This window comes from Euleptes europaea, chromosome 7 (assembly GCF_029931775.1).
Source record: "Euleptes europaea isolate rEulEur1 chromosome 7, rEulEur1.hap1, whole genome shotgun sequence".
NCBI lineage: Eukaryota > Metazoa > Chordata > Lepidosauria > Squamata > Sphaerodactylidae > Euleptes > Euleptes europaea.
The window spans coordinates 59765894-59780552 of NC_079318.1; the positions used below are offsets into that span (position 1 = coordinate 59765894).

A 14659-nucleotide genomic window follows, 5' to 3' on the forward strand; every position below is an offset into this window, starting at 1 on the left:
GTTTGGTTCCTGTTTTGTTTCAGTATTATCTTATTTGGAACAGGAAAAACAAGTACTTAGAAAATTGTGGGCACGCCTTGCTAATCTAATAGTCTATAAACTTATTCTGTTTCAAACTAGTTGTCATTGCCATTTTTATTGTATGATCCATAACAAATGATGCATGATAAAACCGTAACTGGTACACAATAAAGCATGCCTCATAGGTTACAGTGTATAATAACATTAAACTGAAGCCAGATCTGTTCTGTTTTATAAATCTGCTAGACCACAGACAGCACTGGTTTTAACAAAATTCGCCTGCATCTTTACATATGTTTGCGGATGGAGTTATGACACTTTAAAGTCATTGGGGATTGGATTCCACTGTCAGATGCATGAAGTGTGTCCTAATTTGACTAATATATATGGGGATAGAGGTGAAAAAAGGAGTCAAAAGGCAATGAAACATGGGAGGTAGAGTCTGCACATAGATATTTCTGTGCAAATCCAAATCCACATTCCACAGCTTCATGCTGGAATCTGCTTTCAAAGCTCTTTGACTTCCAGCTCAGTTGCCAAGGTTCTTGGGAGATTATTATTTCTCTTGTGCAGTTTTTCTCTGACTTCTCTGTGCAAGATCCATGTCCTCCCAACTACCCTGCAGCTTATTGTTTATACCAGACAGCTAGACTTGCAAACTCATGCAATATTAGCATTCCTGCCCAACAACGCTTGCACAGATTTTGAATCTCTGGCATGCTAACATTGCCAATGACAGCCCTGGTCTAACAGAGACTGAGCATATACAAAGTTCATCAGTGTCCCATCAGTCTCCTCTGATAATGTGGGTGCATTGCTTTGAATACCCTTTAACATTCTGCTTAAATGCTAAATATTTGTTGTTAACTTACATCTTTACCTCTCCAATGCTGGAAATGTATGTATTATAGATGTATCTAATGTATGTATTTATTAGTTGCTTCTTAACTTAACAAAAAAAAGCTATAAAAGCAACTTATAAAAAAGAAGAAAGCATTTCAGTTGACAGCACTATGGGTAAAATGGCCGGTTAAACGGTCAAGGTGGCCAGGCTTCTGAAAGATGGTACAATTTGGGGAGCCACCTGCAATCTGTTCAAAAGGCTAGTATCGAGCTAGAGACTGGAAACTACAAGAAAGGAATAAACGTAGAGGCTTTGTCTCAGTGGTAGAACTTTGCTCTGCATGTTGAAGGTTCCAGGGTCAACCCCCAGCATCTCTAGCTAAAGGGGTCAGGTAGGAGGTGACATGAAAGACCTCTATCTAATATGAACAGAAATGTGAAGAGACAGGAGATCCCATCATAGATCTATAAAATCTTGTCTAGTTTGTTTCCTTAGTAAGTAGTGCCTGTATAGCGGGCTGCGCATGGGATGCTTGAACAAGAACCATAGCCAGAGAGAAGCCTCAACATGGTTCTGTGACAACAGTTAAAACAGGAGTATGTGGAAACCCTGATTGAATTAAAGAAAGCGACTCAATGCATCCGCAGTGTATTGCGGCGACTCATGGTGTCAAATGGAATTCTTAATCATGAGGGTAAAAGTGCCTTTCCAGGTTTTGTAAATGTGTTGTTTCTTCCTCTCCCTCCCCACCCCATTCTTTTCCAGGCAGCTGCCAAACAACTGGCAGAACTTCTCCTCCATTCATTGAGTGAAGATTGTTACTGGAGCCCCTTATCTGATCCTCTCCCTGAGTTAATGAACAAAGAAGATAACTCTTATATTTGCTCTAGTCTGCGGCGAAGACTGCAGCTACACACTGGAGATAAGTGCGTATGGTTCCTTCTTTTAGCTATTAACACCCAGAGTAAAAAAAAAAATCTAGCTAAGCTACCACTATATATATGCTAGCTAACATCAATTAATTGCATGTCACCTGCAAGTCTTCCCACTTCAATCACTGATTGAATTGCTAAGATGTCATGGAATCTTCAGATATTTATTTATTTGATACACTTATATAGCACTTTTCTACCAGTCCCAGGGTGGTTTACAATTCAAAATATCTAAGAGTGCATCTACACCTGTATGGACCCCATACTTGAGATCAGTAGGAAAGGCCCTGCTTTGGATGTTATTCATGAAGAGACAATGAATCAATAAAACTAATTACTGAAGGGTAGTAATCCCTCCTGCCCTGACCTGGATGTCCCAGGCTAGCTCAGTCTCATCAGATCTTGGAAGCAAAGCAGGGTCAGCCCTGGTTAGTACGAGGATGTCCAGGGTTGCTATGCAGTGGCAAACCACTTCTCTTAATCTTTTGCCTTGAAAACCCTACTGGGTTGCCATAAGTTGGCTGCTACCACCATCAATATCCCTCACAAATTCTTGACATCTTAGGCACGTTTGGTAAAGGGGGAAAGCCCTCATATTGGAAAGGAAAGGTTGCATGTTATTGTTGGGGTTTGAGAGCTGGGGGAGGTTAGAGTATAAGGGGGCTGGGGAACCAAATAACTGAACAGGAGGCTGGATTTCAGTTGCAGAGTCAAAATAATAGCTGGATTTTTGGATGTGTATCTTTGTTGGTCCACCTAATTTGCTTCTCTCCCCCTTTTAAAATAAAATTTCACACTGTTAAAACTTCACTCTAGCTGTGAAAGTTTTTAATGGCATTTTGCCAAGGGAAGAAATGGGTCAGATAGTCTGGTCAAGGTGCCATCAGCTGCCATACGTGTCAGAGCCCTGTTCCCTCATATAATACACTCCTCAGCTTTTAATCATCCAGGTCTGAAAAAAAAGCTATTATATAACAAATAAATCATGCATGAGATGTTTCAAGTTACTAGTCCTGTGATGGTGTTAACAAGAGTGCCCTATGAGCTAATTCTTCATCTTGCTTATTTGTGTCTTTAGTTGGGTTTGGTTTTTGTTTAATTTCGTCTTTTTGGTGAAAAAAAACAACCACTACCCCGGGTTTGTCTTTCAGCCTCTATAGCCCTAAAGACAACGTAGAAGAGGCCCTCCTCTTACTCCTGATCAGTGAGTCCATGGTAAGCCAAACAACATTTTTTAAAAATAATAATAATAATTACAATTAATTACAGCGTGGGATTCTACCAGACATGTGCATGGCAAGACTTTTTTTGTGTGTGTGAATTGAAAATGGGCTTTTTGTTTACAAGAGCTTGTCTATATAAGTGGAAATAAAGCAGCTGGTTTTTTAGTGTAGAGGGGGGTGTCACTTTTCTGAGCCATCCTGATATGATTATCAATAAAGCAAACATTTGTTGAGCAGTCTGAGGAATTTGTCTGCGCAACAAAAAATAAACCCTTTACATTAAATTAACAATGGATTTTCCAGAAAGTACATTTTACAGTGCCATCCTAAGCAGAGTTACACCCTTCTACAGCCATTGAAGTCAGTGGTCTTAGAAGGGTGTAACTCTGCTTAGGATGGCACTGCAAGTCACTAAAAACATGTATCAGCGTGGGGGGTTGGCGAGAATGAATTGATTGGGATCATTCTTAATTGGAAGGTTGTCGTTCAGGTGACTGTTTGTTATTCAGTCAATGCAATAGGTGGCCCTTACCTCAAGAAACTTATTTGCCACTGTCATAATTCTAAGCTGAACTTTTTCTAGAGGGGAAAAATTAATGTGATCTTTAAAAAGAATAACTTTTATCATAAGGGTAAAATGTTTGCAAACTATTAATTCAGGATTATGAACATATGTATTTGGTTAGTTTACTAAAACTTATTGCACGCTTTTCACTAACCTCCAAAATAGCATAAGGAATAAAGCAAATAATAATAAAACAATACTGAAGATATCATGACAGCAGCAATTATAAAAGGACTAATAATCAGGTCCTTTAAAACTTTCAGTTAAAAGGCTATTGTGAATAAAATGTTTTATCTTCTTTTTTATTTTTCAAAGTAGTTGGAGGGAGGATTTAGGCAAATCTGGGGAAAGGCAGTCCCCAGCTCTGGAGCCACCACCAAAGAAGCCCTGCTGCACAGTCATGCTAGAATCAGGGCCTCACTTAACTGATCTCAAGCACAGCAGGGTTCATATGGGAAGACACTCTCTAAGATGTAGGGTATTCTTCCTTGAAAAGATCAAAAGATTAAAGCTCCCCATGGTCACCCATCCAGGCACCAAATAGCATTAGATACTCCCAGACTACTGATGTTATCACCTCTCCCCTTTTTAATGCTCAAAGAGTTAATCAGGTTGTATTTTTATTAAATGGAACAACTGCAGATACAACAAGGGTAAACAAGGATTCTGCTGCAAAAGTATATTCTTATATTATTAAAACATTTAAGGAAAGTTTGGCAAAATAGGGAAGAGGAGGAAAACATCCTTGGAAATACCTCTGCAGAGGAATCCAGCCCAGTAGGGACCAGAAAGCAAGGGCTATATACTTTGCTACTGCCAAAACACTCAAAGGAACAGAGTATGACTCACAGTCAGCCCCTGTTCCTGGTGGGAGGGAAACTGGCATTGTTTTCAGTAAACTGGAAGGACTCTTCCAGGAACAGATGGGTTCTCGAGCCAGTTACTAAGGCCTACACGATAGAATTTGCCGGCACACCCAGAATCAGCTGTATATTTTCAGCAACCCAAGGCACAAAATTAAGCATCTTATAAGCAGTGTGATCAGTCATCTTCTGCAGCTTAAGCCAAAGAGAAAGTTCCAGAAGACCTTAACCGAATGGGCATGTACTCTGCTGTGTTTTTTTATTTTGTTTTGGTCTGAAAGAAAGACGAAGATGCAAGATTCATCCTTGATCTGAACAAAGTCTTAAGAGATTTTTTTTTACCATAGGAAGCATTTTTTCCACTGTAATAGGCTCTTTTTAGTCCTGAATGATCCATATTTTTATTGTGCCCACATGACAATCGCATCAAAAGTATCTCAAATTTTACTTCAGTGAGCAATGCTATTAACTTTTATTTTAGATTCTCTTTTTGTCCCAGAACATTTACAAAGTTATTAGAGTTATTGGTAGCCCTCCTCAGAGAGGAAGGTATTCTTATCTTCCCATATCCAGATGATCTGCTCATCTACACACTGTGTCTGGATGAAGCCCGTAAAACAGTTCACAGAGCTATGGAAATCCTAACTCTTGGCAGTTTCCTGATAATCTACAAAATAAACAAATAAAAATGATCCATCCTTTTGGCCCTAGCTTCCGTTTTGCAAACAGAGTCTGGGGTGATCATCCTCCTCCAATCCAGCAGTATGAGAGTGGTTGCATATGTCAACAAGCAAGGGAATCCAGCTCCCAGAGACTACAGGGACAGGCCCAGACAAGCAGTACATCTTGGCAAGCAGTGCGTCTGTATTCCATTGTGGGGATCTGCAGCAAGGAAACAACAGCCAGGAGAGTGCCTGGCTCAAGCAGCAGGCAGTAAATACAAACAAATGACCCTTCAATCTCAAGTTGAAACCTCATTATACAGACTTGAAGGGAAACTGGAGATTTGGAAATTAACATTTTCAACTCTGGACACAATGTAAAGAGGATGCAGAGAGAAGAATTCCATGGTGCAGTCAGTGGATGGTCTTGTCGCAGAAGGGAGATTTGACTCTTGAACACGTGAAGCTGCCTTCTACTGAATCAGACCCTTGGTCCATCAAAGTCAGTATTGGCTACTCAGACTGACAGCGGCTCTCCCGGGTCTCAGGCAGAAGTCTTTCACATCGCCTACTTGCCTGGTCCCTTTAACTGGTGATGCCGGGGATTGAACCTGGGACCTTCTGCATGCCAAGCTGATGCTCTACCACTGAGCTACAGCCCCTCCCTCTTGAAAACTTATAGCCTGGAACTCTTGTTGGTCTTTAAGGAGCTACTGGACTCAAATCTTGCTCTTCTGCTACAGACCAACATGGCTACCCACCTGAAAACAGGAAATGTTTGTGAGTTTCATTGTATGCCTTTTCTCCAGTTGCCCTGCTAAACAGGTTACACAAGAGCTTGATGGGCCATGCAGACTTGATAGGCCAGAGTTCTGGAAATAAGCACGGGTGTCCTCCCTCACAATAGTACCACCTTCAGTTCTACTGCATCACAGGTCCTCCATGACACAGGGAAATCAGTGCCTCTTGAGCACGAAGAAAAGATAGCTTTGAAAAGTACTATCCTATATAGGTCATGTTTTGGTGCTGGAGAAATGTTAAAGTATGTGCAACTCTTGCTCGCATTCATCCCTCTCTCCCCTTCCTCTTGTTTTTCCCCCATGGTCTATTTTAGATTGCAGACTCCTTGGGGGATAGGAACTTATCTGTTTCCCCCTATGTAGCTCATCATGAACACTGATGGCACTGTATAAATGATACACAACAATAATAATACTCCATTAATAGTAATAATCCATTTAAAGATCAGTCAATTGCCAGACTTCAGTGCTTATTACAGATGCAAAAAAAGCACTTAGTGTGGACAGAAAAGGAGGCGTCCATCTCTGGGTCTGTTTTAATAACCTTTCCCTCGAGTCTTCTCTATTCTGCAGTTGTTCTTAATTTTACTAAGAGAGCTTTCTCAGGCCTAGGAATGGAACACCCCCCCCCATGTTTATTTTGAAATGCTCTTATTTACAGTTAGGAAATCTATTCCCCTCTTAGTTTTGGTAGCTCAAAGTACATTGCATATGCCTGTAAATCAAGCCCTATTCACTGTCTGCCTTTAAAAAATAATGGCAAGGAAACGGTGTCTTGTTGGCATGTTGTGAATCAATATAAGTGGTGTAGGATAATCTGGATAGATGTGGCTAACTTTTCTCTTCTCCGCTGTACTGGAAACTAGGATTCCTGTAGCCAAGTCTAATAAACATTGTACTCAGTGCAACAGACATTAGAAATAATAAGTCCTAGTGAGAAAGGCAGACTATAAATAAATAAATAAAAATCACTACCTTTTTATTGAGTCAAGAGGTGAGATGGGATTTTACCTTGAAAAGTCTGAGAAAAAAAAGGGACAGGAGATGCTGGAATTGAAAATGGATGCATCTCCTGGTCATTCAGGTAACCCAGGTTCATTGTGGAGAATTGGTTCTGCCACAAAAGAGAATATATGATGGTTTTTATTTATTGCATGTATGAACTGTTTTTTCATCTGAAAGAAATAAGAGCAAAGCTCAAAACAGCTAAAACAGCATAAATCAGTTAAATTAATAAAACAATAAAAACGAGGTACTATAAAAAGAATTAATTGGCAGTGTTATCCTAAACAGAGTTAAACCCTTCTATTCCATTGAAGTCTACTCTGCTTAGGATGGCACTGTAAGAAAAGCTCTGCTGGATTAGACCAAAGGTCCCCCTAGTTCAGTATTTTGTTTCCCACATTCATCAACCATACCAGAGAGCCGGATATAAAGCCATTTATAATGAACAGCTGCATTTGAGCCCAGTAGCACCTTAGAGACCAGATCTGACGAAGGGAGGATTGACTCTTGAAAGCTGATACCCCCCAAATCCTGTTGGTCTCTAAGGTGCTACTGGACTTTAGCTGTTCTGCTGCAGACCAACGCAACTACCCTCTGAAACATTTACAATGAGTAACTGACAACTTAAAATCCAGGGTAAAATGTATTGATTTATTTAAAAAGTTGATATACCTGCCTTTCCTCCAAGCAATATAAAAACAATGGGATAGAACAATAATAGTTTAAACAACGAATACAAACACATTAAAACCAGTCTAAAACAATTTATTTCCTTTCCCCCCAACCCCCCAATGACTGAATTTTATGTACACACACTCCTCTGAAAAGATGCCAATGTGGAGAAGTTAATGTGCCAGAAGTTAATGTGGAGATTATCTGCTGGGGGTGGGGGTGGGGTGAATATTGCATCTTGGTTTGCTGGTTGGTCTAAATTTGCACCTCAGCTCCAGTCCCCAGACAATGAGACCCCAGAGATCCCAGGCAATGGCCCATTTTAGTGATTCCTCCATGTTACAAACCTCATGGAATATTTCCATAAGGCGCCACTGATGACATCATATTAAAAAAGGAAATATGTGGGTCTTGTTAATTATGTTGCAAATAATGTAGTGAAGCGGATTCCCCCCCCCCCCATTCTTTAATTTTAGCTTGAATATACCTGCATTCTTAAGGACTAAATTTTTTTAAAATTCCTTGGATTTGAAAATTGATATAATTTTGCTGAAAATTGCTGATATAATTGCTAAATGTTTGGCTCATATAGGCAGCAGTTCCCTTCTAATTGCCGTGCCAGAAATCTCTATATGCAGTTCAGTAAGCAAAAGCCTTGGGTGTTTTAAAATCACTTTTAAAAAGCCAAGTTTGGCCCACTGACAAATGCTCAAAATAGCTGACTCTGATGCGATGCTGATTACCAGCTTTCAGCATATGTGGGGGCTTGTTCGGTTTTCCACAAATAAAATGCCGCAGCACTGGTGCAGAAACTTTTTAATGGAGTGGTTTGCAACATGGACAGATTTAGTTGACAATAAGGATTGTTATGCACATTCTGCCTTCCCAATGCATGTTTAATCACCATTTCAAAGGACCGCACCATGACAAAGCAGTGTTATTGAGTATTGAACATGAATGAGCTTTAAACATTTTTTTTACTCTTTGTATAGGTTCTGCATTTTTCTTGTATTAGGGGGATAAAAATAGATTAGCTATACCTCTGAGAACCAGATTAGGAGCATAGGCCATAATCAGCTTTTGAATCAATTTTGTTTTCTCAGCCTAGAGTAGATTGCCACATGTAAGTGTCTTTTGGAAAACGCACAAAAAACTGTCCTTACTGAGCACAGGATGTCATTGAGTACTGGAAATGCTCCTCCTTGTGCTGGCTGCTGAGAGCCAGCGTAGTATAGTAGTTAAGAGTGGTGGACTCTAAGCTGGAGAACTGGTTTGATACCTTACTCCTCTGCATGAGCAGCGGACGCTAATTTGTTGAACCGGGTTGGTTTCCCCACTCCTATACTTGAAGCCAGCTGGGTGACCTTGGGCTAGTCACAGCTGTTTTAGAGCTCTCTCTGCCCTTACATGGTGTCTGTTGTGGGGAGAGGAAAGGAAGGAGATTGTAAGCTGGTTTGATTCTTCCTTAAGTGGTAGAGAAAGTCAGCATAAAAAACCAACTCTTCTTCTTGAAGAAGATGATCTTTGGCATAGGACTTTCTGGGGCCTGGCAGCAACCATCAAGTGACAATACTATGCAACCTGCATGATTCACCTAGGCCTGGCTTCTTGCTACTGTTCAACAGCAGCCACCCCATGTAGTGTAGTGGCCAGAGTTTCAGACTAGGATTTGTGAGACCCAGGTTCAAATCACCACTCTGCCATGGAAGCTCATGAGGTGACCTTGGGCCAGTTACACATTCAGCCTAATCTACTTCACAGGGTTATTGTTAGAATTAGCCAGAGGTTTCCTGGGGAAGGGCTGCTTGGGGAGGAAAGGCAGGGAATGCTGAAGATGGGGAGGGGGGAGAAAAAAGCAGGTTGGCTGGTGGGTGGGAGAAGGAAGCAGAAAAAGGGGAGTGGCTATGGGGATAGGGATACATCTTGTTGCCTGCCAGTGACATGATGGACAGGGGTGTCAAACATAAGGCCCGAGGGCTGGATCCGGCCCCTTGAGAGCTCTTATCCGGCCCGCGAGCCAGCCGAGGCAGCCACCATCCCCCACTCTCGATATGGGCTGGCGAGGCATGGCCTGGCCCGACCAAGTGACATGTCATATCTGGCCCTCGTAACAATTGAGTTCGACACCCCTGCTCTAACATTTTGCCATAGAGTTTACCATAGAGTTTTTGCAAAATACTACAGCATCCATCATGTGACTTCCAGTTTTTACCAGAAGTGATACAAGTGCTCTGGCATGATGCTGATGCACCATACACCATTCTCCTTTTTTTCCTGGGTGTTACCAGCTGTGGCCTGGCAACCCTATATGGAGGCTTTCAAGGAAGGGAAAGAAGAAATGGGGGGGGGGAATAAGATTGCCCTGCAAGTCCTTGTGGATCCCCCACTTGTATCTGTTTAATTCCACTTGTATCCCACTGTTCTGACAAAGAGCTCACAGTACTATACTGTTATTGTGATTAATTATGATAATTATGCTTCCCTTTCCCCACAGAGCTCAAAGTGATATACATGGGTCCCCCTTCATTTTATTCTTATAACCCAGTTAAGGAGGTTAGACTAAGAGGCAGGCCACTCAGAGAGAGTGGGGATTTGAATATTGACCACTCCAGTCCTAGTCTTATACTCTATCTACTACATGACATTGACTCAGAGTAGGGTTGCCAGGTCCCCCCAGGCAACCTATGGGAGGTTTAGGGAGGTGGGTTCAGGGGCAGCACTCAACAGCACCTATGTGATGACATTGCTTCCGGTTTATGCGGAAGTGTCAGTATCACTCTGGGGGGATGCTCTAGCACTCATGAAAAACTCTGGTTTCCATAGAGTTTGGGGGGAGTGCTAGAGTGTCCCCCTGTGCGATGCCAGCACTCTTGCATAAACCAGAAGTGATGTCACCACCCAGGGAACGGCGATCATTCCCCCTCCATTCCACCGCCTGCTTCCTCCAGCCAACCAGCTGAGTGTCAGTGGGCAGCCTAACCGATCAGCGGCTGATTGCCTGCCATTACCGGGCAATTGGGAAACCTATCTCAGAGGGGTCTTTTATCTGCAGCATGCCTGTGCAGTAGGTTAGGCTTAAAAAGAGTGACTCAGCTACTTGCTAAACTTCATGACTGAGTGGGATTTTAATCCAGGTCTCTCTCGTCATTCAGAATTCTACATTTTAACCTTTACTTCACACTGGCTTCATGCTGGTATAGGTAGCTCCTGAAATTGTGGCTGCAGTTTTTGGAGCTGTGTAATTTGCTGGACTTGCAGTTAACTATGAAGACATCTACATTTCCCCATTAAAATGTGAGCCAATCATGTAGGGGACTTCCTGCAGCCGTGTTGCATTGTGTCACAGCTAGGGTTGCCAGCTCCAGGTTGGGAAATACCTGGAGATTTGGGGGTGGAGTCTGAGGAAGGCGGGGTTTGGAGAGGGGAGGGACTTCAATGCCGTAGAGTCCAATTCTCAAAGCAGCCATTTTCTCCAGGGGAACTGATTTCTATCACCTGGAGATCTGTTGTAATAGTGGGAGATCTCCAGCCACCACCTGGAGGTTGGCAATGCTAGCCACAGCCCTAGTATGGACTGTTTTGTGCTACTAAATGCTGCAAATGGTCAAAATGGTATTGTGGAGTTACCATCAAGAATAGTACAGCTGATCTTCAGAAGATGATACGTGAGAGGCAGTTTAGTGAATAGTATAAAATTGCAAAGGAAACAGTGCGATTCTTATTGTAAGCCACATTTTCAAACTGCGGGAAACCTGGAACAGCATTTTAAAGGCTATGCAGTTGCCATAGTAAAGTTGCAGTCAGCTGAAGTAATTCGGCACACAATTTAAGTGTGGCCTCAGGCTTTTGAAAACTCTGACCCTCTAGGCCTTTGTCATCTCCCATTCTGCAGATTCTGAGAGAGAATCCTCAGGAATTGTCTTCCAGCCTTCCTGTAAATGCATTCTGACTTCTTGAATTAGAGTCCTGCAGATGAAAGTGTAGGCTGATGGCAGTGCCTCACTTTGACATACAGTGTCTGATTGAAGACCCTTCTGTGGTGGACTTGGCTCACGCTCTATGTTACTGCCTCAGTCTGATCTCTTTATTTTGAATTCATTGTCAGGCAAACCAGGAAGCGGTAATTAGCCGGGCCCCAGACCAGAAAGATGACCGAGCTGCCAGCCTGCAGGATGCGTCAGCAGTTTATGATCTCCTCAGTATCACACTGGGCAGAAGAGGGCAGTATGTCATGCTTTCTGAGGTAACCAACACAACGTTTTCTTTTTTAACCGGGACAGCACTCATAATTCTTTCAAACAGAAGCCACTTTGCTTATAATATTTGCTGAAGTGTGTCCAAGCGGCAATACGTTCAACTGAAACATTTATTGGAGTACAAATTCAGCCTAGGGGCATAAGCGATATCCGTGACTCCATCAGAATTAGAATTCTAGGACCGTATTCCTACATTCCGCCAACAGTGTGGAAGTTGCTGCAGCTGGCTTCTTGTTTTGACACTAACATGAGAAGCCCAGGGCCTGGGAGAAGCCCCAGCTGCAGCATCTTCCCATAGGAGCATTGCCTCCCTAAGAAAAACATGCCCTTCTCACCCAGCATGATCAAAAAAGGATGCTCAGGCTTGGTCCACACAATCAAGGGAAGGCAGCGGCAGAGATGTGTGGTAGCAGAAGGGACAGTGTATTTATTAAATTTAGAATATTTCTATGTCACCTCTTCAGAGTTCAGCTCAAGGTGGTTTACGGTGGAAAACCACAGTATAACACAAGCCACTGAAAAAACACAGGCCGTTAAAAAAATACAAGCAACATAAAAACTGTCCATAAAACAGAGCAGACCATTAAACTGCTGATAAGAGAAACAAGGATGTATTTTAGCCTGGTACCTAAAAGACAGGCAAGTTCCTCAAAGGGGAGGGCATTCCAAAGGTGAGGTGCCACCACATCAAATTCCCTGTGTCTAGTCGCCACCTGCCTCATCTCTAGGGTTGCCAACCTCCAGGTACTAGCTGGAGATGTCCTGCTATTACAACTGATCTCCAGCCGATAGAGATCAGTTCCCCTGGAGAAAATGGCCGCTTTGGCAATTGGACTCTAAGGCATTGAAGTCCCTCCCCTCCCTAAATCCCTCCCTCCTCAGGATCCGTCCCCAAAATCTCCCCCCACCCCTCGCTGATGGCGAAGAAGGACCTGACAAGCCTACTTGTCTCTGAAGTTAGGGGTATAGAGAGTGGGGCTTGAGAGGCAGATCTTAACTGGCCGGCTGGGCTGTACCACTTCAGACTGCAGGTAGTGAATCAATTTTTGGGATGCTCCCTTAAAAAAAAATTTTTTTTCCAGCAAATGAAAACAACAACAACAGCACAGCAAGCAAAGAGAAGGGGTAGAACCTGCTGTGCCAGTTTTCTATCTACATGCAGTTTTTTTATGCAAAGGAACATTCAAAGTTGGAATCCACTAACTGCATTCTGAAGTGAGATTCCACCCTAGGCCTTGGTCACCTCATTCTCCTGCATGGGAGCACTAAACTGGAGAGATTACCAAGATTATTAAGTAACCAAAACCAGCATTCTGATTATGTCAATGAAAAACTTGGTCCACTTCAGATGCACCTGTATGAACTACATTTAGGTTTCCAAGTTAGAGAAAATGACAGTGCACTAAGATAATGAGACAATTCTCTCCCCAAAACATAATGACAATATAACTGCAGACATTCAGACTACTCCAATTGAGCCAACCTGATCATATGAGATGTCTCTTGTGTACCTTGGACCTGAACCATCCCAAGTAGATGTTTCTGTTGTAAGCTTTTTAAAAAAAATTACCTAATGTTGAGGTTTCTGAATCCTCTTTCTACAAAAATTACAGTGGAATCCTATACCTACCCATCCACTCTGATCCTCTTCAGAGGCTCACTTCAGGTGTCCCCCACTATCTGAGGCTAGACTATCTAGTGGCAACCCAAGAAAGGGCCTTCTCAGTCATGGCACCAAAACTTTGGAACTCCTTCCCCAGGGAGATTCTTCTGTCTCCCTCTGTCATTGTCTTCCTCCACTGTGTGAAGACTTTTCTTTTGTGTGGCATACCTCCAGCAAACTTATGTTGGCCCTGGTTGTGTGTGTATATGTGTTTGCCTTGAACTTTGCTCATCTGAGTAGGGCCTTCTTCAGGTACCAACCTGCAAACAGGCAAAATCAACAACTACCCTTACATATGCCTTTTCCGTTGTGGCTCCCACCTTGTGGAATGGCTTTCCTGAGGAGGTTAGGAAGGCTTCAGATCTGCTGGCTTTCTGCAAACTATGCAAAACTAAATTAAACAAGAGGGCTTTTCTATGCAAGCAATAGTGTAGCACTGTACAAAATGCTTCACAAAGTTACATAGAAAAATTATTAGGGACTGTGGCCTATACTACTGTGTATGGAAGGGGTCCCCAACGTTTATGAGCCTGCAGGCACATTTGGAATTTTAACACATCATGGTGGCTGCTGCAGGAGGTGCAGCCAGCTACAAAATGATTGCCACAGCTTAAATTCAGTAACACAATGTAGATCCTTGTGCTGCGGGGGCCACAGCCAATCATATCTCCAGTAGTCAACAGAAGCTTTGCTGGACAAAAGCCCTATTTGGCCCCACCCACTTCTTAAAAAAATACTTGGTGGGCACCCTGTTGGGGACCCCTGGTGTATGGTTTCTGTAAGTTGGATCCTGTTACGTCATTTTGCATCATTTAATATGTCATGTTAACACTTACACTTTGCTTCAGTTCTGTTTTTTAGATTGCTGGTTGGTTCTACAACCCAAATCCTATTTCAGTGTTTATTGAATGTCCCATCCTGTTGATTGTATCAACTCACTCTGTCTAATCCACCTTGAGTCTCAGTGAGAAAGGCGGACTATAAATAATGCAAAATAAATAAATACATAAAATTTCAAACACTGTTTTAATGTTTTAACTATTTTAATGCCTTGATGTTTGCCACCTTGAGGAACCTGTTTGTGTGGAAAGGTGGCATAAAATTAAAATATATATATAAATGTGTACTCATTCCCATTTTATTAAGTGGAAAT

The 14659-nt window shown here is 42.3% G+C and overlaps 1 protein-coding gene across 3 annotated transcripts in view; it reads left to right on the top strand.

Annotated features, from left to right (window-relative positions):
* Nucleotides 1-14659, top strand: part of TTC7A (tetratricopeptide repeat domain 7A) — a 195325-nt gene that overhangs the window by 38328 nt on the left and 142338 nt on the right. For all 3 annotated transcript variants that reach the window (XM_056852546.1, XM_056852545.1, XM_056852547.1), the window contains exons 7-9: nucleotides 1631-1791; nucleotides 2949-3012; nucleotides 11693-11830. In XM_056852546.1, coding sequence (XP_056708524.1) covers nucleotides 1631-1791; nucleotides 2949-3012; nucleotides 11693-11830 — 363 coding nt within the window. The remainder of the gene's footprint in view (nucleotides 1-1630; nucleotides 1792-2948; nucleotides 3013-11692; nucleotides 11831-14659) is intronic.